Source organism: Indicator indicator, chromosome 3 (genome assembly GCF_027791375.1).
Source record: "Indicator indicator isolate 239-I01 chromosome 3, UM_Iind_1.1, whole genome shotgun sequence".
NCBI classification, from domain to species: Eukaryota; Metazoa; Chordata; class Aves; order Piciformes; family Indicatoridae; genus Indicator; species Indicator indicator.
In genome coordinates this window covers 44112220-44127670 of record NC_072012.1, presented here as the reverse complement: position 1 = coordinate 44127670, position 15451 = coordinate 44112220, and the positions used below count along the sequence as shown (strand labels likewise).

The window sequence follows — 15451 nt, the reverse complement described above, 5'->3', positions numbered from 1 at the left end:
TGATTCTATGAACTAAACCATGGCTCCAAGTGCCACATCCAATTATTTTTTTTAACACCTCCAGAGATGGTGACTCCATCACCTCCCTGGGCAGCACATTCCAATGGCCACTTACTCTTTCTGTGAAGAACTTTCTCCTCGAGTCTGAACTTCCCCTGGCGCAGCTTGAGACTGTGTCCTATTGTTCTGCCACTGGTTGCCTGGGAGAAGAAACCAACCCCCACCTTCAGGTAGTGGTCTCCCCTGAGCCTCCTCTTCTCCAGGCTAAACAATCCCAGGTCCCTCAACCTCTCCTCACAGGGCTTGTGCTCAAGACCTCTCAGCAGCCTTGCTGCCCTTCTCTGGACACATTCAAGTATCTCAATGTCCTTCTTAAACTGAGGAGCCCAGAACTGGACACAGTGGTCTAACCAGTGTTGAGTATAAGGGCAGAATGACTTCCCTCCTCCTGCTGGCCACACTATTTCTGATGCAGGCCAGGATGCCATTGGCCTTTGTGGTCACCTGAGCACACTGCTGGCTCATGTTCAGGTATTCATTAGGTATTCCACTTTGGATCCTATTGTGAAAAAAAAAAATGCATTTTATCTGGACAATAAAAGAAACTGAACATAATTAAGAACTGAATGATAAACATGAAGCATTATCTTGCTACTGCACATGTTTAACTACCTGAGTCTCCTCAAAGCAATCCAAGCCATACATGTAACTGATTTGAGTTGGCCTTTGACCTAAAATATACTACATATTATGCTAGTTTTATTTTTTTAAAACATTAATTAGGGGAATTCTATCCAGTTTCATGCCAGCATGCCCTTGACATTTAGATTAGGGTGACATGTCAGCAATTGTAGGACATGTACTTTCCAGCTGCTCTTGGCAGTTAAGTCCCTACTGTGTAGCAAATCATTACTGTTTAACCAAAAAAAAAAACCCCAAAATACAACAATCTAGGGACAAAGAGACAAACTACAGTAAAAAAGTTTAACAGCTTCTGCTTAGAGTACTAATAAACACAGCATCCTGCTGCCCTGTGCTGGTCAGCTGGGCATGACACATTCACTTCAACTTTAATATCCCACTGGACTAACTTCTGCTATGTTCCCCATTAAAAAAGGTAACAGCTGACAGTAGCAGCTTTCACAGACAGCCTCCATAAACTCCATAAATATAATTAATTGCTATTGGATTATTTTCCTAGTGATCACCAGATTTAAAAAGGGGATTTTAGATCTTTTTTATCTTCAAATCAGATAAAGTGATGGAGGAGAGAAAGTGATGGAGAAATGACAGAAAATTCTTCTCCTCCTTGAGACAAGCAATGCTGGAGCTAAGGTGCTAAGGTCAGATACCATAATCTTTTTTGATTACATGATCTGCCCAGTGAGGTTTTCTGCAGCACTGGGGGAAGAGGGAAGCAATGTCAGGTGCCTCTTCAGGAAAATCAGATAAACTTGGCCATATTAACTATCACCAAGAATGCAGTTCAGAAAGACGGACAACAATTAAATTTAGAAAGAAGCAAATTTTAAGACCAATAGTGTAGAATAGATCCTATGAACCCTGAATTTACCTCAAAATTCTAATTCTTAAACAAAACCAGAGAATAACATAAAGAAAAAAAAATAGAGACTTATTTTCTGAGCATAATTTGGTTCTCCATTAATCAATAACTGAGACTTCCTGTTGCTAAGGAGGAATGAAAAACATATATAAAGGTAATTAACTTACTAGCTCATATTAATGAGCCTATTATCCAAGAAGAATCGAGTAGATGGAACAGTTTGGTAATAAAGTTTTCACTCAACACAAGAGGAAAAAAAAGTCTGGATTTCAAATGCTGAAAAGAGAACCTCTCTCGACCTACTAACCACAGCCCTTCTAATCCACCCCAGAATGGCATTGGCCTTCTTGGCCACAAGAGCACATTGCTGACTCATGGTCACCCTTCCATCTACTAGGACCCCCAGGTCCTTTTCCCCTTCACTGCTCTCCACCAAGTCAGTCCCCAACCTGTACTGATACACAGGGTACATATCCAAATGGAAGGTTTAAAACACTTTTTTTCCTAAAGATGTTCCAAAGAACAAACATTAGAAACTTAGTACACTCAGCACACAAAAATCTCAGCCCATCTACCTGGTCCCTCATAGTCAGAACACCAAACTTAAGAACAAAATAAATCACTGAACTGTAAATCACCAAGCACAGGGTACGTGTTAAGTCTGCAAGATCTTTTGGACATTTTTTGGACTTTTGGTGAGTTGTATTCTTTGTGGAGAAGCCATCCACATACAGTCAGTCTGTGCTCTTTGTTTTCATGTGCCAAATCCTATCCAACACCACACACAACACTCCTAGCCTTGGCAGTTCATTTTACCACTCTCAAGTAAGCATAATTTTAGTAGTCACAATTGCAGGAAGTGTAAGAGCCAGAAAACACTCTTTACAGCAAGGAGATTCAAGTTCAAATGGCACTAGACTCTAGTAATTTGGATTGGGATATTACATAGTTAATAGAATTTAAGTTTAGAAATAGACATTGTTTATTATCAAGGTCCCAGATCTCTCTCACTCTCAGCACAGCACACGTATTTCAGGATAAATACCCTCCACTATTGGATTGATGGGATAAAGGAAGCTGATGGCAAAAGTCATATAGAGGCAAGGCATTACTTATTAAAAGTAATTTAATAAACAGTTCGGAGGTAACTCAAAACCCACAATTAAAATGTATGCAGAGTTTTATGTATTTTGCTGTATTTTCTGAAGCAGAAACTCCATTTGTAAGTTTAGATTTGGCTGTCCTCTTTTTGTCTTCTTACTCAGTATTTTATAAGCTTCCATTTTCTTTTGCTTGTACAACCGCTGAGCTTCTTCTCTTTGTTGCTTTCTTTTCTCTGCTTCCTGAAATTAAACAGACACAAGTATGAAATCATAATACTTTCACAATATAAATACTTTCTGTAACTCTGAAGCTGTCTATAATCAATAAAAATTACTTTTGTGAAGATATTGGCAATCAAAGACACTGCATCAAAACATTACATTGTCTAACGCTTCAAAAGAAGAGACAGATTTTTCTTTGGCAGAACATCCTACAATAAAGTTTGTAGCTTAATTTTCCTCCTAAATTTTCCACCCTAAATGGCCCCTTCCCAGCTTTCTTGCACGCCACTTTCAATTACTGGAAGGCCACAATAAGGTCTCTTTGGAGCCTTCTCTTCTCCTGACTGAATAGCCCCAGTTCTCTCAGTCTGTCTCCATGGGAGAGGAGCTCCAGCCCTCTCATCTTCGTGGCCCTTCTCTGGACATGTTCTAGGACACCCAGATCTTTCTTGTAATAGGGGCTCCAGAACTGGACACAGTACTCCATGCAGGGTCTCACAGAGTGGAGTAGAGGTGAAGAATCACCTCCCTTGACTTGCTGGCTGTGCTTCTCTTGATTCAGCCTGGGATACAATTGGCTTTCTCCAAGTGCACACTGGCAGCTCATATTGAGCTTCTTGTCCACCAGTACCCCCAAGTGCTTTTCTTCAGGGTTTCTCTCAAGCCAGTCATTGCCCAGCCTGTATCAGTGCTTGGGATTGCCCCAACCCAGATGTAGGACCCTGTACTTGGTCTTGTTGAACTTCATGAGGTTGGCTTGGGGCTACCTCTCCAGCCTGTCAAGGTCCCTCTGGATGGCATCATGAGGCTAAAGTATGTGATCACCAAACCAGCATTCCACACAAATGATTACTGTGGTATTTAGCTACTGTTTGGATTGCCTAAATATTTTAAATAAGACCAAAGCTGCTGACATCTCCCTCAGGCAAGTCTTACATGCTGCTAAAAGAAAATTCCTTACAGGCTTGCTGGATTTTTGCTTGTTCCTATTTTTTTCTAAGTAAGCTGAACATAATACTGATTTCTTTTAGCATGACCTGTATCTAGTATTTATAAAAGAAGATCTCACTTCAACAACCACGTAGCTCACCCAGAATCACAGCTCAGCTTGCATAAAATTACTCTAGTTTTCAATACAGCTAAACTGAAGAAGTAATGTTTTGTCCAGCTCTATGCAATATTTATAGAGGAGTTACTGAAACTCAAGTTTGTCAGCAAGTTGCGTAACTTCTACAATATTACCATGTGTGCCATTTTACACTGCAATAATGTGTTCAACTCAACTGTGTTATTAAACAATTAATATTAAGATATGCCCTGTAAGTCCCATTAAGCCTGAATGAGATAAAAATTACTAAATATTTTGGCTGTGAATACTATTTAATTGTCTCACTGTTGGTCAAAGTGCAAAATCAAGACAGCATTATAGAAACACCGTAAGAAATCACAGAATCACAGAAAAATTCAGGTTGGAAAAGACCCTCAGGATCACCAAGTCTAACCGATAAGCCTGCTCTACAAGGGTCACCCCTAAACCACCCACAGCACACACATCCAAACCACCTTTAAACACATCCAGGCTTGGGGACTCTACCACCTTCCTGAGCAGCACATTCCAATGTCTGATCACTCTTTCCATGAAAAAACTTTTCCTAATGTCCAGTCTAAATATCCTTCCTAAACAGGATAGGATATCCTCCCTAAATAGAAAGGATATTTCACTTTTCCTTGCAGGATGATAGTATTGCTCTTACTTCTCCTTCAACAGTATTTAAGAAGTCTAGTATAATCCACTGGGATACACAGATCAAGCTCTAAGTTTTCTTGATGCACCAACTGACCTAACAGAATTATGCTAATGGAAACTGCAAGACGAAAATAGTAAGAACAAAGAGAATGCTAACTTTGAACACCTATGTGCCTGAATACTACTTGTCAAGTTGAAAGAAACTAAAATAACAATACCTCTGTTCCTCTCCTGTGGTCCTATTTGGGTTCAGATGAAGAACTTGAGAGGTAGAAATGGTATTAATATAGTCTTTGTGTACAATCAAGAACCTCTGTTTAATATTTACCTCTTTCTTTCTAGCACGCTCAGCCTTTATTTTCTCATATTCTTCTTTTGCCTTCTGATTGGCTGTTTTCTTCTTAAACTTCCCTTCAGTTGTCACTGACCTGTAAGAAAAAGCACATGTACCTCAGATGTGGAATACCACCAAGGAGATATAACCACATATCCCACAGTGACTGCAGAATCAGAGCACAGTTCTCTGTGCTTCCACTGTTTTTTTTCACATTTTGGGGGAAGTTAATTAGGAATACATATTTCAGAAGGCTCACCCTTCTACACTGGATGGATACCTGTTTGCATCACTCTTACCATTATATGACATGTAGTGAGCAGCTGGCATGAAAACTCAGCAAATTAAACTCCTCCATTGTTGGGTATGGTGAAGACTAGACTGCATGAAGCTTTTAGTTACACAGCTTTATTTGCTGGAGCCTCAAATGGATGATGTTTGGTGAAGTTTAAAGAATCTAAAGAGAGAGAGTTATTTTTCCCCCACCATATAAGCTCTTGAGAGCTAGAAAAAAAATGAATTCACTGGTTTATAGCTGTACTATCTCCTTCTAGTTTCACCACATGGATGCAACTGCAGAGACAAGAGGACAGCCTGCTGTTAGCAGACTGCCTGTCAGAGAAGTCAGGCTGACATGGCAAAGTGAAAAAGCACTGTAGTAATGATGCCTTTCTGAAAGCTTCTTCTTGAAGGACATGGCATATTGTTGTCCTTAATGTTCTGAAATTATAAACTTAAATCATGTTCCTTCCAAGTTGCAATACAAGAAACGGCCCAGGTATCTTCCAACAAATTAAAGCAATAGAAGAAAACCAGTGCCATTTTTCTGGCATTTACTGTCACACTGCTCTGAGTGGATTTTTCTGGTTATTTAATTCTATTTTTTTTTCTTTCTGAATCACAGTAAAGCCATTAAATAAATCGTGTGGCAGCAAAGACATTTCACACTTGAAAAATATAAGCCTTGCTAAATATTTAACAATTGCCCACAAAACAAGTTTTTGATTACTCTACTACACCACAAAAAGTTGAAAATTAGCCATCATCATCTCTGAACTTTCAGACAGATGATCAAAAAGGAAAGAGAAAACAACCCCATTTGCTCTTACTTTCATTTAGAAATACTCTCTTATGGAGAATAAAAGTCTTTGCCTTATTCTCATCTCCACCTTGTGGTAACACTGTGTAATACCTTACCATCTCAAGTACCAAACTACTTAAATTGCAATGTATGCTAAAGACAGAATTACCTAACCAAAGTCTTATTTTACATTCCCATAGAACACTGAAGTCTGCCTTACAGAGTAGAGTTCACCACACCACCACATGGATTAGCAGTCACATTTTTGCAGAATTATGACTTCTGGTTTACAATCCAATCACCATAGTTCGAGAAAAAACAAGACTCTCTTGTTCAAAAGAAAAATATTGGTTCTATTTCAGACATCCCCACGACTCAGCTGCCTATTCGAGACAAAATTCTATTTCTATCCTACTGCTGGGCTTAGATCCTACTGCCTTTCTTTCCTCTCCTGGGCATCCTTCTCAGTAAATTCAAAGACTTACTACACTCCTTGTAATGAGTACAAAAGGACACTATTTGAATGACTGTACTTGAATGCTGTTTAAAAACACTGCTATGACAGTGTTAGACCTGAGTGGCTGTGCTTTTCATTTCAGTGACATATCTAACCAAGACTTCAGAGGCGATTACTGTCACAGGGAAAAAATGGTTTAAGTTGTCTGACATTTATTAGACCACAAGCGAAAAACTCCATTCGACTTCTCCCAGTTATTATACGTGAATTTAAAACAAACCACACCAAACCCCAAACATCACTGCCAAATTATCATGAAATCTCTATTATTTAAAATTATTCATTTGCTTGAAAACACTTTACTGCCTCAGGATTTTACCAAATCCTCCATTTTGTATTACTTTAAAGCTCATAGTTAAAATCCCCCCAAACTAGGCCACACCACCAAAGGATAACTGTCACAGCCACTGTTCTGAGGGCAGCTGCAGGATGGGTGCAGACTGCAAAATAATTTCTAGCTGACCAGCTGCATGCTGTGTAGAGCAAAAGAATAACAATCCATGTGTGCCAACATCCTCAGTTGGCACCCTTTGATTGTAACATGCTGGAGAAGCCACCTTCTTGACATGCTGGCATCTCTTACTGGGAAAAGATTTGAGCTTATATATGTGGTTGGATTTTACTGGGCAAGTGATTGAAAACAAAGACTATAAAAAAGAGCCACTCTGAGCAATAGTTAGCTTGGGTTAGGGACTTAGGTTAGGAACAGCTTGAGGGATTTAGGGCTGTTAGGGACTTCTGCTTCTGTTAGTTAGCTACTCCTTTCTGCTGGGGCTTCGGTGTAGGGATGCTGCTAGGGATAGACTCAGGACGTCTGACAGCTGCTTTGTTAAGGGCTTCTAGGACTTCTGTAAGTGGGACTCTAAGACTCTGTAATGTTAGATTCTTCAATGCTATAATAAAGGACTTCTGGGGGGACTTCTGAGATTCTCTGCTCTCTGCATTTCTGGAATCTCATTGCTATACGGCAATGAGGTTCTTGCCTTCCTTTGTCACTGAATGGCCCATGAATAGGGGAGAACAGCAGATAACAACACACAGTATCGTTCACTCTAGCAGAAAAGTAGTGTAATATGAAGCAGACAAATTATCAAACTTGGAAGAGAAAGATAATGCTAAGAATGTTTCTGAAAAGTGACAGTAATTTTAAATACTGACAATCAGTTCAAAAGAAAACTCTGCAGACTCAAAAGCATACTACCCAAAAACCAGGCTCTTTGCAGATAGGGCACAAAACTGGCCAAATGATCTGGCAAACCAGATCATCATACTTAAGTCCAAAAATAAGACTTAAAATATTTAATGATGGTAGCAAGTACTTAGTAACAAGACTACTTTAAAAAACTTACTCTACTGCTTTATTCAGTTTTTCTTCTGATGTAACTGAATCATCTGGAGGCCTGCGCCGTTTCTTAAGCATTTCTTCCTCAGCTAGGTAAAGATGTTTCAAGTGCTCTGGATATGTTTCAGTAAACTGATCAGCCTGTTGTGAATCTACTTTTCTTCCCTTTTTCAAGAATTTTTTGTATTGTCTTTCAATCTTTTGTTTTCTCCGAAATGCAAATCCTCGTCCTGAAAACATAAGAAAAAAAGGGAGTTAGATACACTTGCACTGAAGCAGGTGCAGTTCAGTTTTATCAGAACAATTTTAATCCATTTTCATTTTCAAATAGAAAAAGCCAGTACTTCTGCTAATTTTAATAAAGATTAATCAAAACTGGAAGGAAAAAAATAGTTAGAAATCTGTTCTTTACTGCAGCATTGCAGCTGGTATGGGTTTACTGAAAATTACTGCCTAAACCCTTGAGAGAACTGCAAACATACCACTCAATGCACACTCCATACAATGAACCTTTGCCAATGCCAATCTGGAGAAAAGATAAACTAATGTGTCAGTTCTCTGCTGCTTCTGACAACTTCACAAGCAACATTAAAACAGATTCCAGAATTGAATCCTAAATATAGTCTGAAGCAGAGAGTGGTAATGGTATCACAGAATCACAGAATGTTAGGGGTTGGAAGGGACCTTGAAAGATCATCCAGTCCAACCCTCCTGCCAGAGCAGGATCACCTATCCCAGATCACACAGCAGCTCATCCAGGCAGGTCTTGAATATCTCCAGAGACTCTACAATTCCCCCTGCGTAGCTTGTTCCAGTGTTCTGTTGCCCTCACAGGGAAAAAATTTTTCCTCATGTTTCCATGGAACTTCCTATGCCTCAGCTTCCACCCATTGCCCCTTGCCCTGTCATTGGGCATCACTGAGCAGAGCCTGGCTCCATCCTCTTGGCACTCACCCTTTACATATTTATCAACATGAATGAGGTCATCCCTCAGTCTCCTCCTCTCCAAGCTAAAGAGCCCTCAGCTCCCTCAGTCTCTCCTCGTAAGGAAGACGTTCCACTCCCTTAATCACTTTTGTGGCTCTGCACTGGACTCTTTCAAGCAGTTCCCTGAGGTCCTTCTTGAACTGAGTGGCCCAGTGTGTCAGCCACTCCACACAGTTTGGTGTCATCAGCAAACTTGCTGACAGTGCACTCTGTGCCCTCATCCAAGTAATTGATGATTATATTGAACAGTACTGGTCCCAGTACTGACCCCTGAGGGACTCCACTAGATACAGGGCTCCAACTAGACTCTGTCCCATTGATCACAACTCTCTGACTTCTTTCCTTCAACCTGTTCACATCCACCTCACTGCCTGATCATCCAGACCACACTGCCTCAACCTTAGCTGCAAGGATGCGGTGGCAGAGAGTGTCAAATGCTTTACTGAAATCAAGATAAACCATAGCCACTGCTCTACCGTCATCTGTCCACCTGGTTACGTCCTCATAAAAGGCTATCAGGTTGGTCAAACATGACTTCCTCTTGGTAAAACCATGTTGACTGCCCCTAATGACTCTCTTGTCCTTGATATACCTATGGACAGCACCGAGGATAAGTTGCTCCATTACCTTTCTGGGGATGGAGGTGAGGCTGACCGGTCTATAGTTACCTGAGTCCCCCTTCTTACCCCTTTTGAAGATTGGAGCGACATGTGCCTTCCCCCAGTCCCCAGGCACCTCTCCAGTCCACCATGCCTTACCAAAGACGGGGGCAATGACCCTTGGGTGCATGCCATGGATTTATGGATGTCCAGATTGCTTAACTGTTCCTTAACCCAGCCCTCATCAAACCTTCTCTCCCACCATGACGCCACTTCACGCTGGCCCACGCCCGACTCACCCTCCTGGACGCTGCCCATGACGTCGCGCGGTAAGGCAGGTCTCCACTGCCGCTTTCGGCGGGGACCGCGGGCCACCGCGCCTGCATTTTTCGCAGCCGCCAGCCCGTGCCCGCCGTTCCGAAAAGCCGCCATCGCTGTCCTGGCGTCGCGCAGCAAGGCGACGTCACCCAGCTGCGCCGCTGCCGTCGCTCGACGCTCTAGTTACTCGCTTCCGTAGCCCACGGCGGCGATCCGGCCAGCGGCCTCGACGAGGCGAGCGGAAGCGACAGCCGCGGCGCTATGTCGCGGCCGCCTCGCGCGCTCCCGCCTCAGCTGTCGCCAGCGGCGGCGGCGGAAACGCTGCGGCGCGTGGCGCGGTTCCTGGAGCGCGCGCTGCCGCTGTGCCGCGCGCACACGGTGGAGTTCTACACGCGCGGGCTGTGGGACCGGCTGGTGGCGCCGCGCCCCGCCGCCGTGCTGGAGGCGCTGCGTTCCGCCGGGCCGCTGGCGTCGCGGCGCCCCCTTGCGGAGGCCTCCGGCGCTGCGGTGGCGCTGTGGGGTGAGTCGGGGCGGCGGCGCCACCGGGGAGGGACAGAGTTCGAGGGTCCGGAGGGCCCTTGCGGTGGTGGTGGGAGCCGTCGAAGCACGGTGCTGGTGGCGTCCACGGCTCCGTTGCTCGGGGAGGTATGACAGTCTCCTGCTGTCCCTAGGCTGCTGGCGCCACCTGTCAGCCTCTAGTGTCTCCCCTCTTGCAGCTGCCTCATGCTCTGTAGGTCACGTCGGTTTCTTCTCTCCATCTTAAAACCTGCTCATTGTCCTCCTATTTAAAAAATATTTTCCTTGCCTTATTAAACCAGGAGAATTTCACACCACTGTACTGCGCTGCCTTTTTGTACCCTGCGCTTTCCCTCGCTGCTTTCCTGTGGCCATTTCCCATACTGTTGTCCCATTAGTCTGCCTTCAGCTGAAGTCCTGTTAGGTTTCCGTGCCTCTGCGCCAGCAGCGCTCACATTTTCCTGGGTAACGTTGGAGCCGTCACAGTCCAGATGAGATGGAGCCGTGGTGGGAGGAATTGCACATTGGGAGGCTCTTGCTAGTGACAGCTGTGATGATGGTCTTGTTTTACAAATTTCATCCCGTTCCCTTAGAAATGAAATGAAAATTGTAACCATCAGACCCCTTCTCTGACTAATTTCTGAAGGCATAAAATGAAACAAAAAGGACCCCTCCACAAGTGTTTAAGATGTAAAAGTCCTTCAAATTTTGAAACTCTGGAAATGTGGAGGGCAGCTGGAAAGGGCTTAAACATCACTTTTCTGTATGTCTGTAATAATGAGTGTCTGGCAAAGGAAGAGAGAAAGCAGTTTTATTTCTGACAAGATCTATTTAAGAAGCACTTCGTATTTTTGGTAATTTTCAAGTAACTCAGGTGGAGGCCAGCTCTGAAACTGTATTACTGTATTTACTGCAGTAGAAGGGAAACATAGCAGTAACATGCTTTCAGACAGAGCATGGAAATGAAGATAAAGCATCTGAAAGGCATGGCATTTGGGGAGAGGGACTGAGCCCAAGCAAAGAGATAGGCTTCCAAACTAAGGTGAAATCTCTGACAAAGCACTTGGCCGAGAAAAACCTGCATCATGCCAAAGCTGATGGAGTGTAGATAGCTCTGACATAGCATTAGCTCTGAAATGCTGTGTTAAATGACATGGGAGACAAGAAGGCATGTTGAGTGTAATGAAAGGATCCACAGAAAGTAGCATGTGGAGCTGTGTGCTTCTTGGCATAGAAGACAAGCTAAGATAATGATTTGGATTTGGAAGGAGATTGAAGAATGGCAAGTTACTACATCACTTATAACATTTCTGTCGTGGATCTAAAGACCTTTGAAATATTAACTGTAAGACTCAAAGGACTGAGCTGTCTGGGGGAAAAAAAAAACGCACACAATTTATTTGTGCACGAAAAAGGCTGGATTATGAATTTGGGAGACAGATGGAAACAAGACTGGTCCAGGCAGCAAGCAGAAGTGTTGGGAAGCAGGCGAGGAAAGAATGGTTTGATGGTTTTGACAATGTTAGAGTCAGAACTGATTTGGAGCAATGGGACATATAATTAAATGTAAATAGAGGCTGGGACAAAACTTAATTATTACATGAAGTCATCAGAGAGAAGATAGTAAAGAAAAATAACCCTGATCTTACCTGTTTCTACAGGAAAACCCATGAAATGATTCAGACACTGAAGTGGTTGCCGGTAAAGTAGAAAATCAGGAAGGAAGAGTACTTTATATATTTAAAAATCACAAAATCATTTAATGATCTATATTCAAAATACATGTTACAGAACCTGATGCAAAAATTACTGGAACAAACAACCGATTTGTGGCCAAAAAGAGGCATATGTTTTAGAAGGGTATGAAACCTTCACATTTTGGCTAAAATATAACAATTATTTAATTTCTGTAGGGATTGCTTTTGCTCATTAAAAAAAAAAAGCCTTTTTTTCTTGCCTCAGATTCTAGCATACTGAATTTGGAAGGTTTTGAGATGCTCTGATACCGTGGCTAAATTGAGGCACTGTAATGGAATAGGCACATGCTTGCTGGTTTGATGGTTCATGCCTGACTCGCTTGGCTGCATGGTATCTGTCCATCCACTCATATGATGAAAATACATCCTAGTAGAATATGAGTTTTTCAAGACAACTGTGAACATCTACCTATATTTAAAAATGAATGCACTGTTAGCCTGTATTAAAATTAGGACTTTGAGACTTGATATCAGCTTATCTGAGTGCATTAGTACAACTTAATGGGTCTTGAAATTCTCCAGAGAAGGAGACTCCACAACCCCTCTGGGGAGCCTATTCCAGTGCTCTGTGACCCTTAGAATAAAGAAGTTCTTCATGTTGAGGTGGAACTTCCTATGCTGTAGTTTACATCCATTGCCACTGTTAGTTATATCTACCTCAAAAGGGGTACTAAAAGTCTCACATAGCATGCTGTCATTTATAAAACTATGGTTTATTTTGGAGTGTGGCTGGAAAAATAGATTTCTTTTTGCATGCTCAAGTAATCCCAGATACTCAAGATATGTGTAAAATGTAATTTTGATTTCACACAGTAAAACCTTTGCTAAGAGTTTGAGAAGTTTTACCTTCATACCTGCACAGTTTCCAAGCTATTATGAAAAGTTTTCAAGAATCTGTTCTAATAAGGAATAGGCTTCCCAAATTAAATAGTAGGGAGACATAAGCTGCATTTGACAGAACTGAACGGAAAAGTTGTAAATTCATACTCTCATAGGTCTGAAGGTAAAAAGCAACATTATTGCAAATTGTCATGAAACTCTTATTCTGCACAATATTTATTACTGTAGGGATTTTGAGACATACATCTGCTGAATCTTAGTTTTAGAAGCAAGCAAGCAAAAAATTATTATTCTGTTGTACAATCTTATGTGCAAGAGTATAGAATCATAGAATCCTAGAATCATAGAATGGTTTGAGTTGGAAAGGACCTCCAATGGTCATCTAGTCCAACCCCCCTGCAGTCAGCAGGGACATCCTCCACTAGAGCAGGATGCTCAGAGCTTGGTTGAGCCTCACCTTGGATATTTCCAAGGGCCTCAACTGCCTCCCTGGAAAGGTGTACCGGTGTTCCACCACCCTCAATGGTAAACAACTTGTTTCTAACATCCAATCTAAACTTACTCTTCTTTAATTTCAAACCATTGCCCCTCATCCTGTCACTGCAGGCCTTTGTAAATGGTCCCTCTGCAGCCTTCTTCTAGCCTCCCTTCAGGTACTGGAAGGCTATTAGGTCTCTCCTTAGCCTTCTCTTCTTCAGGCTGAACAACCCCAGCTCCCTCGTCCTGTGTTAGTAGCGGAGGTGTTCCAGCCCCCTGATCATCTTAGTGGCCTTCCTCTGGACCTGTTTCATCAGGTCTATGTCCTTCCTGTGTTGAGGGCTCCAGAGCCGGACGCGTGTATTTGGTTTGGCTGAGCTGGAGTTAATTCTCAGAGCATCTTCCTAGTACGATGTTTTGCAGTGCTGTAGCTGAGCATTGATAACACAGCTGTGTTTTGGCTACTGCAGAATGGGCTCTCAGACTGTGCTCCTCCAACATTTCCCAGCCCCAAGAGTATGCTGAGGGGTGGGCAAGATCTTGGGAGGGGACACAGCCAGGCCAGCTGACTCAAACTGGCCAAAGGGATACTCAATGCCATATGACATCAGCTCAGATATAAGAACAAAGTGAAAGAAGGAGGTGTGGGGATATTCATCCATGGCATCTCTCCTCTGGAGCAACCACTACACGTGTTAGAACCCTGCTTCCCAGGAGTGACCGACCACCATCTGCCGATGGGAAGTGGAGATTAAAATCTCTGTTTGCTTTTGCTTCTGTGCTCAGCCTTTGCTTGTGCTTCACATTATTACATTGCTTCTCTCTTATTACCAGCCTTGTCTTATATTTTCCTCTCTTCCCTGTCTATCTAAGAAGGGGAGTGGCAGAGCAGCTTTAGTGGGCATTTGGCCCCCAGCTAGGGCCAAACCACCACAAAGCAGTACTCCAAGTGAGGTCTCACCAGAGCAAAGTGGCAGAATCACCCCTTTGTTGGCCATTCTTCTTTTGATGCAGGATGCCTTTGGCCTTTGGGGCTGCAAGAGCACATTGTTGGCTCATATCCATCTATTCATCCACCAGAACTTCCAAGTCCTTTTCCACAGGGCTGCTTTCTATTACCTCATCCCCCAGTCTGTATTGATAATGAGGATTGTTCCATTCCAGGTGCAGGACCCTGTGCTTGAGGTTCACCTGGGCCCACCTCTCCAGCTTGTCCAGGTCCCGCTGGATCACATCCCTCTGGCATATTGCAGCATCATTCAGCTTGGTGTCATCTGCAAACTTGCTGATGGTGCACTCCATCCCACTGTCTATATCAATGATAAAAATATTGAACAGTACTGGCCCTAGTATGGCCCCTTAAGGGACATCGCTTGTCACTGATCTCTATCTGGACATCAGGCCAAGATAATGATGTTACAGTCCATTGCATTGCATGTTTTGTAAAATGGTTTCAAATATTTTCAGATGCTAATCAGATTTCATTATAATGACTATATAAAGGGTAGAAACTGTGCTTTGAGTTGTACCCTACAGAAAAATTTCAGATCCATTATTAGATAGAACTGGTTTATGTTTTAATACATCAGAAAGCTGACATTTGCCTTATTGCGTCTCGTTTATCACGTCATTGCTGCAAATTGGACACAGGCACAGAAAAATCTGTGGTTAAGTATTTTCATGTTTTACTGTAATTTATTCTTTGTACTACAATTCCAATTTTTTGGACATATGTTTCTCTCTGAAAATTTATTTGCAAATGTGAAAATCTATTTGCAAGTGTACGGACTGACTGGTTAAAAGACAAAGCAGATTTCATTTTGTGAGCAACCAACATAGAATCATTTTGAGAAAACTAAGATTTTGAATATTACTTAAAGGAATGCAGTATTACTTAAAGGAATTTAAGTTAATATTGTAGAATTGAAAAGAGAAAGCAGCAGAGAGATTTTTAATGAATCAGGACTTTTCTATGCTCTCACCTCTTACTGTCTGACCTTTTTATTGTGGGATTGCTCTAATCCAGTGGGTTTGGGGGAAAAGTTAT

The 15451-nt window shown here is 42.4% G+C and overlaps 2 protein-coding genes across 2 annotated transcripts in view; one reads left to right on the top strand and one right to left on the bottom strand.

The window, feature by feature from the left end:
* Positions 1–2725: 2725 nt before the first annotated feature.
* CCDC59 (coiled-coil domain containing 59) lies at positions 2726–9928 on the bottom strand. The gene is made up of 4 exons (XM_054399991.1): positions 9796–9928; positions 7918–8140; positions 4965–5064; positions 2726–2907 (listed from the first exon to the last, which is right to left on the bottom strand). Exons 1-4 carry the CDS (start codon positions 9926–9928, stop codon positions 2746–2748), a joined length of 618 nt encoding a protein of 205 aa, XP_054255966.1. The 3' UTR covers positions 2726–2745.
* Positions 9929–10075: 147 nt separating this feature from the next.
* METTL25 (methyltransferase like 25) overlaps positions 10076–15451 on the top strand; it is a 67106-nt gene continuing 61730 nt past the window's right edge. The window contains exon 1 of the mRNA XM_054399990.1: positions 10076–10334. Within this exon, the coding sequence (XP_054255965.1) occupies positions 10076–10334 (259 nt within the window). The remainder of the gene's footprint in view (positions 10335–15451) is intronic.